The sequence below is a fragment of the Lampetra fluviatilis genome, chromosome 56 (assembly GCF_964198595.1).
Source record: "Lampetra fluviatilis chromosome 56, kcLamFluv1.1, whole genome shotgun sequence".
Classification (NCBI taxonomy): Eukaryota; Metazoa; Chordata; class Hyperoartia; order Petromyzontiformes; family Petromyzontidae; genus Lampetra; species Lampetra fluviatilis.
The window spans coordinates 7,843,110-7,862,350 of record NC_136330.1 but is presented as its reverse complement, the minus strand read 5'-3'; the positions used below and the strand labels follow the sequence as shown (position 1 = coordinate 7,862,350).

At 55.0% G+C, this 19,241-nt stretch overlaps 1 protein-coding gene across 1 annotated transcript in view; it reads left to right on the top strand.

Moving 5' to 3' along the window:
- Positions 1-4,034: 4,034 nt before the first annotated feature.
- Positions 4,035-19,241, top strand: part of LOC144950140 (LIM and senescent cell antigen-like-containing domain protein 1) — a 36,396-nt gene continuing 21,189 nt past the window's right edge. The window contains exons 1-5 of the mRNA XM_078880202.1: positions 4,035-4,164; positions 4,824-4,978; positions 8,495-8,561; positions 17,237-17,357; positions 17,784-17,939. Coding sequence (XP_078736328.1) covers positions 4,035-4,164; positions 4,824-4,978; positions 8,495-8,561; positions 17,237-17,357; positions 17,784-17,939 — 629 coding nt within the window. The remainder of the gene's footprint in view (positions 4,165-4,823; positions 4,979-8,494; positions 8,562-17,236; positions 17,358-17,783; positions 17,940-19,241) is intronic.

Below are 19,241 nucleotides of genomic sequence, written 5' to 3'. Positions count from 1 at the left end.
TACACATACGCACACACACACGTATACAAAGATTAAAAAAGATCCCCCATATAGCCTTAACAGACTGTAGGGGCAAGTGCTGTTAGCGAGCACCTATGAAGGCCGGAACGGTACACGAGAGGGTGGGTGGCCAGCACCACTCCCGACCGCCTTTGTCTTCCTAGTTAGTAGGAATGTTTACACACCGCACCAGGTACTCATTTGAGGCTGAGTCGACCTAGGGGAGGCCCGGTACCGGTTCAGATAATCGTCACTCACACACACGAATACACTTGTAGTATAGTAAACTACGGCGGGAGACCACTTGACGGGTAGCACACTTTATTCACACTTGGGTTGTCACAATAACACGTGTTGTCACTACAGCTCACGCTACACGTTCCACCTGACACGGGTGGTTACTACAGCTCACGCTACACGTTCCACCTGACACGTGTGTGTATCCACAGCTCACGCTACACGTTCCACCTGACACGGGTGGTTACTACAGCTCACGCTACCCGTTCCACCCAGCTACACACACACGGGCATTCCAGCCCCGTAGCATCCGGGGGAACCTCTAGACCCACCCCAGCTTGGGTACGGATCACGACCACTGGGTCCCGCGGCCCGGTCCTCACACGGACGTCCGGTCCCCGGGTCCCAAGGTCCCGCCTCTGAGCCACACAGGGCCCCGGTCCCTACAAGGACAGCGGGACTAGGTGTCTCAGGGCCCTATCTCTTCCTCCTCCGTCTTCCGTCTTCACTGGTCACCAACTTCTCCCCGAGCGCCCGCGCGCACCGCCTTATATAGCCCTCCGCTCCAAGGAGACGGAGCCTATGCGGACCGCGATGTGAGCACCCACCCTAGCCGACCAATCATCACGCGCTGCCACACGATCCATCACTGTCAGTGCGCGTCACCAACACACAGCCAATCACCATCACATAACCCATGACCCCGCGCTGACCTACGATCCCTCACCGTCAGCGCGCGTCACCAACACACAGCCAATCACCACGCGCTACCCCACGATCCTTACTACCAGCGCGTATCACCACTACACACACGCAGGCACACACACGTATACAAAGACAAATTAGACAAAGATCCCCCGTATAGCCTTAACAGACTGTTGGGGCAAGTGTTGTTAGCGAGTAGCACCTATGAAGGCCGGCATGCTACACAAGGGGGTGGGTGGCCAACACCACGCCCGGCCGCCTTTGTCTCCCCAGTGGCGATGTTTACTACACACCGCTACACCAGCTACTCATTTGAGTCTGAGTCGACCTAGGGGAGGCCGCGCGCGTGCGCGCATACACACACAGACTGCACGCTACATACAATGCACAGACACACGTCCTGCTGCTGCTGTTGTTGTGTTGTTGTTGTTTGTGTATCCGCGCTATTGTCTCCGTGTTGTTGACGGTGCGTTGGTTGCGTTAGACTCGCTGCGTTAGAGTTGCGCCGCTGACGATCAACGTCAAGCGCTCACGCCCAACCAACAGTTGCCTGAGATCTGCGGGCCTCTATATAGTGAGATGTCTTCAGGCAATTAATGATGAGGTGTTCATACGTCTTCTTGGTTCTTTTGGTAAAGTCACGTAGAAGGGAAATAATAAAATAATAAAAATAAAACATAATAAAATTATGCTCACGACGTTTCGGCCACAATGCAAGCAGCCGTCCTCAGGTGAAGACCAGGTCTGTCGGGGAGACAGCGTCCGAAACCTGTTCTTCACTTGAGGACGGCTGCTTGCGTTTTTGCCTGAAACGTCGTGAGAATTATTTTATTATGTTTTATTTTTATTATTACCCTTCTACGTGACTTTACCGAAAGAACCAAGAAGATGAATCCCTGCGGTCACGAAAGCTTTAAATCGTGTTCATACGTGTTGTGGGGGGGGGGGGGGCAGAGCACCCCAGAGAAAAACCCCCACGCGCACAGACGGAACAGATGGAGACGAGACCACACACTCTACTGTACCGCCGTCTCCTGCCAGAGCCAGGGGCAGGGCTCTTCCTCGAAGCCCACATGAAGGGAACGTGGAACAGATGGAGATTTAGATTCGGGAAGACGGAATTCACGGTCCAGCCGGACAGCGTGCCCTTGGCCGAGGATAACGTCGGAGTGGAAGCCAAGGAATGGAGGAGATGGAGCAATGAAATCTGGGTGTGATCGCTGTATCGCGGGAGCATGAGAAGGGGGGGGGGGCTGGGGAGGCATTCATTCAGCAGTGGATTGACCACGGCTGATGATGTTGATAATGATCTATATTAACTGTTCAGCTACGCGGTCTCTGAGCTGTAACCTTGAACGGCAACTAAAACTGCAGCTGCGACCCCGTTGCTCTCTCCACAGCGATGACACCTTGAGACATGTCGGACCACGAGGATGACTCAAGGCCCAGGGCGGGAGGTTCAAGGCCTAGGTCAGGTAGGGCTGGAGGTATCCAGCCTGCGTTGGCAGGGTCAGGGCATGAGTCAGAAGGACCTGAATGTGAGGGGCTTAGTTCGGGCGACGAGGGGAATAGTTCAGCAGGATCGGAAGATATTGGGTCCACACCTGAAGATCAGGTGCCGAAGTCAAGAGGATCCGAAGATCAATGGCAAGGGCTGGAAGGGTCTGGAGTTATGAGATCCCCACTGGGAAGGTCACAGTCTGAGTTGAGAGGATCTGTCGGCCTAAAGTCTGGCTCCGGGCGATCTGAAGAGTCTGGAGATCAGTGGCCAGAAGTGGAAGGATCAGAAGAAGGACCAAATGATTTGGGACCCAGGCAGGGAGGTTCAGGAGTCCTGGGGTACAGACTGGACGGATCTAGAGGTCAGGGGCCTAGGTCAAGTGCATTGGGAGGGTCTGAAGGTCTGGGAACTGGGCAGGGAGGCTCAGAAGGTCTGGGGCCTTGCTCAAGAGGACCTGGGGGTCTGGGGCCCTGGTACGACAGCCCAGAACATTTGGGACTTGATTTGGGTAAGTCGGTGCCCAGGTCAGGAAGAAGTGAAGAATTGGGGGGATCAGGAAGTCCGAAGATCAGGCAGAGAGGTTCTAGAAGATCAGAAAGTCCCGGTGCAAGGTCTGAAGGGTCTGGATATGTAGCACCTGGGCTGGGAACATCTGAAGATGTAGGATCCGAACTTGTAGGATCTGACAGTCCTGGCTCCAGGCTGGGAGTGTCAGGGTACAGATCAGGAAAACCCGGGGAATTAGGAGGTCCAGGACCCAGGCTGGGAGAGACAGTCGATCAGATATCTAGGCAGGAGGAACCTGACATGTTCAGGTCCAAGTCAGCAGGAACAGGAGGTGTGCTGCTTAAGATGGCAGGAGCAGGAATTCCAGGACCCAGGTCTAGAGTGGCTGGATCTCCGAGTCTCATGTTGGGAGGGAACGGGACCAGATCTCGAGAATCAGGAGGACAAGAAAGTCCAGGCTTCAGAAGAGCTGAAGCTCAGGGGCACAGGTTAGGAGGGTCAGAAATATCAGAAAGTCTTGGGATGAAACGATCAAGAGGATGTGTTGGTCAGGATCGCGAGATAAAATGGTCGGAGTCTGGACCTAAGGGATCAGAAGATGTGGTATGCAAGCTGGGGCAATCTGGAAGTCTGGAAGCTAGCCGAGGAGGATCAGGGGGCAATGGACCCACGTTTCGAGAGTCTGAAGATCGACAGTCTATACTGGCAGACTCTGTCACTGGATCTGGAGGATTGAAAGAACCAATAAGTCGAGAATATATAGGATCGGGAGGTCAGGGTCTTAGGTCAGGAGGATCAGAAAGATCAGGAGTTCTTGGGCGTACAGAATCTGGAGGGATGGAGCCCAGATCAGGAGGGTCAGGGGCTCTGGCGTACAGGCCTGGAGATTCAGAAGGACCTGGTTGTGAATCGCCTAGGCTTGGAGGAACAGAGCCCAGGTCTGGAGTATTAGAAGGTCCGGCACCTAGGCTAGGACAACATACAAGAATGGGCCCTCGGTCAGGCAAATCTGGAGATCCAGGTTCCATGCTGGGAGCGTTTGAAGGATCGGAAGATGCAGTGACCAAGCTGGAACTGTCTGGGCATGTGGGCCTCAAGTTTGGGATATCGGGAGAGCCAGTGGCAGTGCTGGAAGGATCAGGCGCTGCGTCTACAGAATCAGGAGGATCATCAGCTCGTGGGTCCACCTCTGGTGGGAGGCCTGGAGTTATCGGGTCCAGGCAGAAGGAAGGCGAAGTTCTAGGTCCCCGCTCATCAGGATCAGCAGGCTCAGATCTGGGGCCAAGGATGGAAAGTCCGGCACGCCCAGGACCCAGGTCTGGAGGATCTAGACATCTGGGCTTTGTACCGGCAGGATCTGCAGTTGGGTCTGGTGGTCAAGCGCTCAGCTCAGGAGGATTGGAAATATCAGGGAGCCCCAGGATGAGAGCTTCAGACCTAGAGGCCAGTTCGGAAGGTTTCGAATACAGCTCAGGAGGGCCGAATGGCCAGAGGCCTGGGCTGAGAGGATCAGAACCTATAGCTACAGGATCAGAAGATCCGGTGCCCAGGCTGAGACGATCTGTAGGTGTGGGACACGCGTCAGGAGGGGCTGCAAGACCAGCGCCTGTGTTGGAAGCATCAAGGCCAGGGTCAAAACAATCCGGAGCATCACTAGATCCTGGTCCTGCCTCCAGAGGATCCGGAGGCGCAGGGGCCAAAGCGGATGGGTCAGGAGGTCCCGGTGACCCGGCAATTCTAGAGGCCTCATTGGAAGGATCAGAAGCAGCGGCCTTGTCAAGAGGATCGGCGTGCCCAGGGCCCGGGCCAGGAGCATCGAAAGGTCTAGGAGCCGACTCCGTGGAAGCAGGAGACGCCGGGCCGCCGTGTGCAGGAGCAGGAGGAGCGGGGTCCACCTGCACCCGCTGCGGGGGTGCGCTGGGCTCCGGCGAACGCGTGCGCGTCACGGGGACCGGGGCCCAGTTCCACCCGGCCTGCTTCGTGTGCGCACAGTGCTTTCAGCGGCTCCCAAAGGGCCTCTTCTTCGAGGTGACGGTGGGGCACCGCTGTGCAATTTGTCGCTGAGCAATCACAATGATGCACGTTTCACTCATCCACTGCAATCACACCGCTGGACGTTTCACTCATCCACTGCACTATCGCTGCTGCACATTTCACTCATCCGCTGCACTCTCACTACTGCATATTTCACTCATCCGATCTACTCTCACTGCTGTACATTTCACTCATCCGCTGCACTATCGCTGCTGCACCGTTTCACTCATCCGATCTACTCTCACTGCTGCACGTTTCACTCATCCGCTGCACTATCGCTGCTGCACATTTCAATCATCCGCTGCACTCTCACTGCTGCACATTTCACTCATCCTATCTACTCTCACTGCTGCACTTTCACTCATCTGCTGCACTCTCACTGCTGCACATTTCACTCATTCAATCTACTCTCACTGCTGCACATTTCACTCATCCGCTGCACTCTCACTGCTGCACATTTCACTCATCCACTGCACGATCGCTGCTGCACATTTCACTCATCCGTTCTACATTCACTGCTGCACAATTTCACTCATCCGCTGCAATCTCACTGCTGCACATTTTACTCATCCGCTGAACTAACGCTGCTGCACAAACCCTCTACAGCTGCACTAATTCCTTACTGCACTCTCAGTCACTGATGCGGTCCTATTCACCGCTGTATATTCTCACTAATGCACATTCACTGACTGATGAGCAATCACTGCTGCATCCTCACAATTGAATTGTAGACATTGCTGCACAAACTCACTGCTGCAGGTGTTTCTCCCTGCACGGCTGCGCTCCTACTCACCACTGTGAAATCACTGCACTGCTGCACCTTCACTCACTGCTGCACATTCAATGTTGCAAATTCACTTTGCGGATGTGCACCCATTGGTGATGCTAGTTACTGCTGCACTTTCACTGCTGCACTATCACCACGTGATGATGCATACTGCTGCTGCACCCTCACTGCTGCACTATCACCACGTGATGATGAATACTGCTGCTGCGCCCTCACTGCTGCACTATCACCACGTGATGATGAATACTGCTGCTGCGCCCTCACTGCTGCACTATCACCACGTGATGATGAATACTGCTGCTGCGCCCTCACAGCTGCACTATCACCACGTGATGATGCATACTGCTGCTGCACCCTCACTGCTGCACTATCACCACGTGATGATGAATACTGCTGCTGCACCCTCACTGCTGCACTATCACCACGTGATGATGAATACTGCTGCTGCACCCTCACTGCTGCACTATCACCACGTGATGATGAATACTGCTGCTGCACCTCACTGCTGCACTATCACCACGTGATGATGAATACTGTTGCTGCACCTCACTGCTGCACTATCACCACGTGATGATGAATACTGCTGCTGCACCTCACTGCTGCACCATCACCACGTGATGATGAATACTGCTGCTGCACCCTCACTGCTGCACTATCACCACGTGATGATGAATACTGCTGCTGCACCCTCACTGCTGCACTATCACCACGTGATGATGAATACTGCTGCTGCACCCTCACAGCTGCACTATCACCACGTGATGATGAATACTGCTGCTGCACCTCACTGCTGCACTATCACCACGTGATGATGAATACTGCTGCTGCACCCTCACTGCTGCACTATCACCACGTGATGATGAATACTGCTGCTGCACCCTCACAGCTGCACTATCACCACGTGATGATGGATACTGCTGCTGCACCCTCACTGCTGCACTATCACCACGTGATGATGAATACTGCTGCTGCACCTCACTGCTGCACTATCACCACGTGATGATGGACACTGCTGCACCCTCACTGCTGCACCATCACCACGTGATGATGAATACTGCTGCTGCACCCTCACTGCTGCACTATCACCACGTGATGATGAATACTGCTGCTGCACCCTCACTGCTGCACTATCACCACGTGATGATGAATACTGCTGCTGCACCCTCACAGCTGCACTATCACCACGTGATGATGAATACTGCTGCTGCACCTCACTGCTGCACTATCACCACGTGATGATGAATACTGCTGCTGCACCCTCACTGCTGCACTATCACCACGTGATGATGAATACTGCTGCTGCACCCTCACAGCTGCACTATCACCACGTGATGATGAATACTGCTGCTGCACCCTCACAGCTGCACTATCACCACGTGATGATGAATACTGCTGCTGCACCCTCACAGCTGCACTATCACCACGTGATGATGAATACTGCTGCTGCACCCTCACAGCTGCACTATCACCACGTGATGATGAATACTGCTGCTGCACCTCACTGCTGCACTATCACCACGTGATGATGAATACTGCTGCTGCACCCTCACTGCTGCACTATCACCACGTGATGATGCATACTGCTGCTGCACCCTCACTGCTGCACCATCACCACGTGATGATGAATACTGCTGCTGCACCTCACTGCTGCACTATCACCACGTGATGATGCATACTGCTGCTGCACCCTCACTGCTGCACTATCACCACGTGATGATGAATACTGCTGCTGCACCCTCACAGCTGCACTATCACCACGTGATGATGAATACTGCTGCTGCACCTCACTGCTGCACTATCACCACGTGATGATGAATACTGCTGCTGCACCCTCACTGCTGCACTATCACCACGTGATGATGAATACTGCTGCTGCACCCTCACTGCTGCACTATCACCACGTGATGATGAATACTGCTGCTGCACCCTCACTGCTGCACTATCACCACGTGATGATGAATACTGCTGCTGCACCCTCACAGCTGCACTATCACCACGTGATGATGAATACTGCTGCTGCACCCTCACAGCTGCACTATCACCACGTGATGATGAATACTGCTGCTGCACCCTCACAGCTGCACTATCACCACGTGATGATGAATACTGCTGCTGCACCCTCACAGCTGCACTATCACCACGTGATGATGAATACTGCTGCTGCACCCTCACAGCTGCACTATCACCACGTGATGATGAATACTGCTGCTGCACCTCACTGCTGCACTATCACCACGTGATGATGCATACTGCTGCTGCACCTCACTGCTGCACTATCACCACGTGATGATGAATACTGCTGCTGCACCTCACTGCTGCACTATCACCACGTGATGATGCATACTGCTGCTGCACCCTCACAGCTGCACTATCACCACGTGATGATGAATACTGCTGCTGCACCCTCACTGCTGCACTATCACCACGTGATGATGCATACTGCTGCTGCACCCTCACAGCTGCACTATCACCACGTGATGATGAATACTGCTGCTGCACCTCACTGCTGCACTATCACCACGTGATGATGGACACTGCTGCACCCTCACTGCTGCACCATCACCACGTGATGATGGAAACTGCTGCTGCACCTCACTGCTGCACTATCACCACGTGATGATGGACACTGCTGCACCCTCACTGCTGCACCATCACCACGTGATGATGGAAACTGCTGCTGCACCCTCACTGCTGCACCCTGACTGCTGCTGCTGCACTTGCAGTTTGACGGGCGCATGTACTGCGAGCGAGACTTCATGGTGCTGTATGCACCCTGCTGCACACTGTGTGGTGAGGATCGCACTCACCACTCACTCACCACTCACCACTCACCACTAACCACTCACCACACTCACCACTCACCACACTCACCACACACACCACTCACCACTCACCACACTCACCACTCACCACATTCACCACACTCACCACTCACCACTCACCACTAACCACTCACCACACTCACCACTCACCACACTCACCACACACACCACTCACCACTCACCACACTCACCACTCACCACACTCACCACACACACCACTCACCACTCACCACACTCACCACTCACCACATTCACCACACTCACCACTCACCACTCACCACTAACCACTCACCACACTCACCACTCACCACTAACCACTCACCACACTCACCACTCACCACACTCACCACACTCACCACTCATCACTCACTCACTCACCACACTCACCACTCACCACTCACTCACTCACCACACTCACCACTCACCACACTCACCACTCACCACACTCACCACTCACCGCACACCACACTCACCACACTCACCACTCACCACTCACTCACCACTCACTCAACACTCACCACTCAACACACTCACCACTCACTCACCACTCACCACACTCACCACACTCACCACTCAACACACTCACCACTCACTCACTCACCACACTCACCACTCACCACTCACCACACTCACCACACTCACCACTCACCACACTCACCACTCACCACACTCACCACTCCCCACTCACCACACTCACCACTCAGCACTCACCACTCACCACTCCCCACACTCACCACTCACACTCACCATTCTCCACTCACCACTCACCACACTCACTCACCACACTCACCACTCACCACACTCACCACTCACCACTCACACCACACTCACCACTCACCACTAACCACTCACCACACTCAACACTCACCACACTCACCACTCATCACACTCACCACTCACCACACTCACAACTCACTCAACACTCACCACACCTCACCACTCACCACTCCTCACAATTCACCACTAACCACTCACCACACTCACCACTCACTCACCACTCTCACCACTCACCACTCACCACACCTCACCACTCACCACTAACCACTCACCACACTCAGCACTCACCACACTCACCACTCATCACACTCACCACTCACTCAACACACTCACAACTCACTCACTCACCACTCACCACTCACTCACCACACTCACAACTCACTCACTCACCACACTCACCACTCACCACACTCACCACTCACTCACCACACTCACAACTCACTCACTCACCACACTCACCGCTCACCATTCACCACTCACCACACTCACATCACTCACCACTCACCACATTCACCTCACTCACCACTCACCACACTCACCACTCACCACTCACCACTAACCACTCACCACACTCACCACTCACCACTAACCACTCACCACACTCACCACTCACCACACTCACCACACTCACCACTCACCACTCACTCACTCACCACACTCACCACTCACCACTCACTCACTCACCACACTCACCACTCACCACACTCACCACTCACCACACTCACCACTCACCGCACACCACACTCACCACACTCACCACTCACTCACCACTCACTCAACACTCACCACTCAACACACTCACCACTCACTCACCACTCACCACTCACCACACTCACCACACTCACCACTCAACACACTCACCACTCACCACACTCACCACTCACCACTCACCACACTCACCACACTCACCACTCACCGCACTCACCACTCACCACACTCACCAATCACCGCACACCACACTCACCACACTCACCACTCACCACACTCACCACTCATCACACTCACCACTCACCACACTCACCACTCAGCACTCACCACACTCACCACTCACCACACTCACCACTCACCACACTCACCACTCCCCACTCACCACACTCACCACTCAGCACTCACCACTCACCACTCCCCACACTCACCACTCACCATTCTCCACTCACCACTCACCACACTCACCACTCAGCACTCACCACTCACCACTCCCCACACTCACCACTCACACTCACCATTCTCCACTCACCACTCACCACACTCACTCACCACACTCACCACTCACCACACTCACCACTCCCCACTCACCACACTCACCACTCAGCACTCACCACTCACCACTCCCCACACTCACCACTCACACTCACCATTCTCCACTCACCACTCACCACACTCACTCACCACACTCACCACTCACCACACTCACCACTCACCACTCACACCACACTCACCACTCACCACTAACCACTCACCACACTCAACACTCACCACACTCACCACTCATCACACTCACCACTCACCACACTCACAACTCACTCAACACTCACCACACCTCACCACTCACCACTCCTCACAATTCACCACTAACCACTCACCACACTCACCACTCACTCACCACTCTCACCACTCACCACTCACCACACCTCACCACTCACCACTAACCACTCACCACACTCAGCACTCACCACACTCACCACTCATCACACTCACCACTCACTCAACACACTCACAACTCACTCACTCACCACTCACCACTCACTCACCACACTCACAACTCACTCACTCATCACACTCACCACTCACCACTCACCACACTCACCACTCACTCACCACACTCACCGCTCACCATTCACCACTCACCACACTCACATCACTCACCACTCACCACATTCACCTCACTCACCACTCACCACACTCACCACTCACCACTCACCACTAACCACTCACCACACTCACCACTCACCACTAACCACTCACCACACTCACCACTCACCACACTCACCACACTCACCACTCACCACTCACTCACCACACTCACCACTCACCACTCACTCACTCACCACACTCACCACTCACCACACTCACCACTCACCACACTCACCACTCACCGCACACCACACTCACCACACTCACCACTCACCACTCACTCACCACTCACTCAACACTCACCACTCAACACACTCACCACTCACTCACCACTCACCACTCACCACACTCACCACACTCACCACTCAACACACTCACCACTCACTCACTCACCACACTCACCACTCACCACTCACCACACTCACCACACTCACCACTCACCGCACTCACCACTCACCACACTCACCAATCACCGCACACCACACTCACCACACTCACCACTCATCACACTCACCACTCACCACACTCACCACTCAGCACTCACCACACTCACCACTCAACACACTCACCACTCACCACACTCACCACTCCCCACTCACCACACTCACCACTCAGCACTCACCACTCACCACTCCCCACACTCACCACTCACACTCACCATTCTCCACTCACCACTCACCACACTCACCACTCAGCACTCACCACTCACCACTCCCCACACTCACCACTCACACTCACCATTCTCCACTCACCACTCACCACACTCACTCACCACACTCACCATTCACCACACTCACCACTCACCACTCACACCACACTCACCACTCACCACTAACCACTCACCACACTCACCAATCACCGCACACCACACTCACCACACTCACCACTCACCACACTCACCACTCATCACACTCACCACTCACCACACTCACCACTCAGCACTCACCACACTCACCACTCACCACACTCACCACTCACCACACTCACCACTCCCCACTCACCACACTCACCACTCAGCACTCACCACTCCCCACACTCACCACTCACACTCACCATTCTCCACTCACCACTCACCACACTCACCACTCAGCACTCACCACTCACCACTCCCCACACTCACCACTCACACTCACCATTCTCCACTCACCACTCACCACACTCACTCACCACACTCACCACTCACCACACTCACCACTCCCCACACACCACACTCACCACTCAGCACTCACCACTCACCACTCCCCACACTCACCACTCACACTCACCATTCTCCACTCACCACTCACCACACTCACTCACCACACTCACCACTCACCACACTCACCACTCACCACTCACACCACACTCACCACTCACCACTAACCACTCACCACACTCAACACTCACCACACTCACCACTCATCACACTCACCACTCACCACACTCACAACTCACTCAACACTCACCACACCTCACCACTCACCACTCCTCACAATTCACCACTAATCACTCACCACACTCACCACTCACTCACCACTCTCACCACTCACCACTCACCACACCTCACCACTCACCACTAACCACTCACCACACTCAGCACTCACCACACTCACCACTCATCACACTCACCACTCACTCAACACACTCACAACTCACTCACTCACCACTCACCACTCACTCACCACACTCACAACTCACTCACTCATCACACTCACCACTCACCACTCACCACACTCACCACTCACTCACCACACTCACAACTCACTCACTCACCACACTCACCGCTCACCATTCACCACTCACCACACTCACATCACTCACCACTCACCACATTCACCTCACTCACCACTCACCACACTCACCACTCACCACTCACCACTCACCACTAACCACTCACCACACTCACCACTCACCACTAACCACTCACCACACTCACCACTCACCACACTCACCACACTCACCACTCACCACTCACTCACCACACTCACCACTCACCACTCACTCACTCACCACACTCACCACTCACCACACTCACCACTCACCACACTCACCACTCACCGCACACCACACTCACCACACTCACCACTCACCACTCACTCACCACTCACTCAACACTCACCACTCAACACACTCACCACTCACTCACCACTCACCACTCACCACACTCACCACACTCACCACTCAACACACTCACCACTCACTCACTCACCACACTCACCACTCACCACTCACCACACTCACCACACTCACCACTCACCGCACTCACCACTCACCACACTCACCAATCACCGCACACCACACTCACCACACTCACCACTCACCACACTCACCACTCATCACACTCACCACTCACCACACTCACCACTCAGCACTCACCACACTCACCACTCACCACACTCACCACTCACCACACTCACCACTCCCCACTCACCACACTCACCACTCAGCACTCACCACTCACCACTCCCCACACTCACCACTCACACTCACCATTCTCCACTCACCACTCACCACACTCACCACTCAGCACTCACCACTCACCACTCCCCACACTCACCACTCACAGTCACCATTCTCCACTCACCACTCACCACACTCACTCACCACACTCACCATTCACCACACTCACCACTCACCACTCACACCACACTCACCACTCACCACTAACCACTCACCACACTCAACACTCACCACACTCACCACTCATCACACTCACCACTCACCACACTCACAACTCACTCAACACTCACCACACCTCACCACTCACCACTCCTCACAATTCACCACTAACCACTCACCACACTCACCACTCACTCACCACTCTCACCACTCACCACTCACCACACCTCACCACTCACCACTAACCACTCACCACACTCAGCACTCACCACACTCACCACTCATCACACTCACCACTCACTCAACAAACTCACAACTCACTCACTCACCACTCACCACTCACTCACCACACTCACAACTCACTCACTCACCACACTCACCACTCACCACTCACCACACTCACCACTCACTCACCACACTCACAACTCACTCACTCACCACACTCACCGCTCACCATTCACCACTCACCACACTCACATCACTCACCACTCACCACATTCACCTCACTCACCACTCACCACACTCACCACTCACCACTCACCACTAACCACTCACCACACTGACCACTCACCACTAACCACTCACCACACTCACCACTCACCACACTCACCACACTCACCACTCACCACTCACTCACTCACCACACTCACCACTCACCACTCACTCACTCACCACACTCACCACTCACCACACTCACCACTCACCACACTCACCACTCACCGCACACCACACTCACCACACTCACCACTCACCACTCACTCACCAGTCACTCAACACTCACCACTCAACACACTCACCACTCACTCACCACTCACCACTCACCACACTCACCACACTCACCACTCAACACACTCACCACTCACTCACTCACTCACCACACTCACCACTCACCACTCACCACACTCACCACACTCACCACTCACCACACTCACCACTCACCACACTCACCAATCACCGCACACCACACTCACCACACTCACCACTCACCACACTCACCACTCCCCACTCACCACACTCACCACTCAGCACTTACCACTCACCACTCCCCACACTCACCACTCACACTCACCATTCTCCACTCACCACTCACCACACTCACTCACCACACTCACCACTCACCACACTCACCACTCACCACTCACACCACACTCACCACTCACCACTAACCACTCACCACACTCAACACTCACCACACTCACCACTCATCACACTCACCACTCACCACACTCACAACTCACTCAACACTCACCACACCTCACCACTCACCACTCACCACTCCTCACAATTCACCACTAACCACTCACCAAACTCACCACTCACTCACCACTCTCACCACTCACCACTCACCACACCTCACCACTCACCACTAACCACTCACCACACTCAGCACTCACCACTCATCACACTCACCACTCACTCAACACACTCACAACTCACTCACTCACCACTCACCACTCACTCACCACACTCACAACTCACTCACTCACCACACTCACCACTCACCACTCACCACACTCACCACTCACTCACCACACTCACAACTCACTCACTCACCACACTCACCGCTCACCATTCACCACTCACCACACTCACATCACTCACCACTCACCACATTCACCTCACTCACCACTCACCACACTCACCATACTCACCACTCACCTCACTCACCACTCACCACACTCACCACACTCACCACTCACGACTCACTCACCACACTCACTCACTCACCACTCACCACACTCACCACTCACCACTCACCATACTCACCACTCACCTCACTCACCACTCACTATTCACCACACTCACCACTCAGCACACACCTAACTCACCACACTCACCACTCACGACTCACTCACCACACTCACTCACTCACCACTCACCTCACTCACCCCTCACCACTCACCACTCACCTCACTCACCACTCACCTCATTCACCACTCAGCAGACTCACCACTCACCACTCACCACACCCTCACCTCACTCACCACTCACCTCACTTACCACACTCACCACACTCACCACGCTCACCACTCACCACTCACCTCACTCACCACTCACCTCACTCACCACTCACCACTCACCACACTCACCACTCACCACACCCTCACCTCACTCACCACTCACCTCACTTACCACACTCACCACACTCACCACGCTCACCACTCACCACTCACCTCACTCACCACTCACCTCACTCACCACTCACCACTCACCACACTCACCACTCACCACACCCTCACCTCACTCACCACTCACCTCACTTACCACACTCACCACTCACCACACTCACCACGCTCACCACACTCACCACACTCACCACTCACCACACTCACCACACTGACCACACTCACCACATCCTCAACTACCACTCACCAGATACTCACCTCACTCACCACTCACCACACTCACCACTCACCACTCACCAGACCCTCATCTCACTCACCACTCACCACACTCACCACTGACCACTCACCACTCACCACACTCACCACACTCACCACACTCACCACTCACCACACTCACCACACTCACCACTCACCACACTGACCACACTCACCACATCCTCAACTACCACTCACCAGATACTCACCTCACTCACCACTCACCACACTCACCACTCACCACTCACCAGACCCTCAACTCACTCACCACTCACTTCACTCACCACTCATGAATGAGTGAGTGAATGAGTTAATGAGCGAGTGAATGAGTGAGTGAACGAGTGAGTGAGTGAATGAGTGAGTGAATGAGTGAGTGAGTGACTGAGTGAGTGAATGAATGAGTGAGTGAGTGAGTGAATGAGTGAGTGAGTGAGTGAATGAGTGACTGAGTGACTGAGTGAATGAGTGAGTGAATGAGTGAGTGAATGAGTGAATGAGTGAGTGAATGAGTGAATGAGTGAATGAGTGAGTGAATGAATGAGTGAGTGAGTGAGTGAATGAGTGAGTGAATGAGTGAGTGAGTGAATGAATGAGTGAGTGAGTGTCTCTGCAGGGGAGTTCGTCATTGGCCGTGTGATCCGCGCCATGAACAGCGCCTGGCACCCCGCCTGCTTCCGCTGTGACTGAGTGAGTGAATGAGTGAGTGAATGAGTGAGTGAGTGAATGAGTGAGTGAATGAGTGAGTGAGTGTCTCTCCAGGGGAGTTCGTCATTGGCCGCGTGATCCGCGCCATGAACAGCGCCTGGCACCCCGCCTGCTTCCGCTGTGACTGAGTGAGTGAATGAGTGAGTGAATGAGTGAGTGAATGAGTGAGTGAATGAGTGAGTGAGTAAATGAGTGACTGAGTGAGTGAATGAGTGAGTGAATGAGTGACTGAGTGAATGAGTGAATGAGTGAGTGAGTGAATGAATGAATGAGTGAATGAATGAGTGAGTGAATGAGTGAGTGAATGAATGAGTGAGTGTCTCCCCAGGGGAGTTCGTCATTGGCCGCGTGATCCGCGCCATGAACAGCGCCTGGCACCCCGCCTGCTTCCGCTGTGACGCGTGCGGCGCGCAACTCGTGGGGAGCGGATTCGTGAGGAGCGCAGACAGGTGGGTGGGGTCAGGGGTCAGGTGGGCGGGGTCAGGTGGGTGGGGTCAGGTGGGTGGGGTCAGGGGGGTCAGGTGGGTGGGGTCAGGTGGGTGGGGCCAGGTGGGGGGGGGTCAGGTGGGTGGGGTCAGGTGGGTGGGGTCAGGGGTCAGGTGGGTGGGGTCAGGTGGGTGGGGTCAGGGGGGTCAGGTGGGTGGGGTCAGGTGGGTGGGGTCAGGTGGGTGGGGTCAGGTGGGTGGGGTCAGGGGGGTCAGGTGGGTGGGGTCAGGTGGGTGGGGTCAGGTGGGTGGGGTCAGGTGGGCGGGGTCAGGTGAGCGGGGTCAGGGGTCAGGTGGGCGGGGTCAGGGGTCAGGTGGGGGGGTCAGGTGGGCGGGTGTTAGTGTTGACGTGTTGTTGTTGTTGTTGACATGTTGTTGTTGACGTGCCAGGCACCTGTGCCACGCGTGCCACGCGCTGCTGGTGTCACGTGGGGTGGGTCCCGGCTGGCGTTGCCGCCGCTGCCGCCTGCCCATCGAGGGGGGGGCCCCCCTCGTGGTGGGGGGAGACGCCTTCCACCCAGAGCACTTCAGCTGTGACAGCTGTGGGTGAGTAAAACCACCACTCACCACCACACTCACCACTCACCAACACACTCACCACACTCACCACTCACCACCACACTCACCACCACACCCCTCGTGGTGGGGGGAGACGCCTTCCACCCAGAGCACTTCAGCTGTGACAGCTGTGGGTGAGTAAAACCACCACTCACCACCACACTCACCACTCACCAACACACTCACCACACTCACCACTCACCACCACACTCACCACCACACCCCTCGTGCTGGGGGGAGACGCCTTCCACCCAGAACACTTCAGCTGTGACAGCTGTGGGTGAGTAACAACACTCACCACACTCACCACCACCACACTCACCACTCACTCACCACCACACTCACCACCACACTCACCACAACCACACTCACCACCACCACACTCACCAACACACTCACCACCACACTCACCACCACCACACTCACCACCACCACACTCACCAACACACTCACCACCACACTCACCACCACCACACTCACCAACACACTCACCACCACACTCACCACCACACTCACCACCACACTCACCAACACACTCACCACCACACTCACCACCACACTCACCACGCTACTCACCACCACAACAACAACAACAACAACCGCCATTCGCCACTAAGTGGCGGTGACGTCACCACGACGCTTGTGCCAGGCCATGTGCACCTTGCGGCCACGTGAAGTGTCGAACGCCCGCTGGCAGGAGGTCACGGGGCAGACCCAGGTGCCACGGGTCGACTGACCGAGATGACCGAGATGACTGGCTGATGCACCACCTGTGCCCCCTACTGTACCAACTCGCTGTGCTTTAGCCACCCGGCGCTCCGCTCGTTGTTGTGAGCGTCGCTCCTCCGCCCTCCGTTGTTGCTGGAGGGCGACTGCCTCCAACTGCCCAGTAGCGTCCTTCACGAGCCTCCTCCACAGAGGCCGATCTTGACACCGCTGGTACCAGTCATCGGCAAGTCCACTCAGCTCCACATCCTCCTGTACCACATCACTCCATCTCTTCTCTAGCCCGTGCCGCGCCCGTTTAGCCCCCTCGATCCGGCCGAACAAAAGCTGTTTAGGCATGCGGTGGCTGGGCATGCGGCTACATGACCGAGCCAACGCAGCCTTGCCTGCCGGAGGAGCTCACTGATGGGACTTTGCCCAGATCTTTCAAGGACTTGTGAGCTCCTCACACAATCCAGCCTGGTTAAACCCAGGATGGATCGTAGGCAGGCCAGCCTAAATGTTTCCAACCGGCGAAGATGCTCCACTAGGGGGGTCCACGTTTCGCAAGCGTAGAGAAGGGAG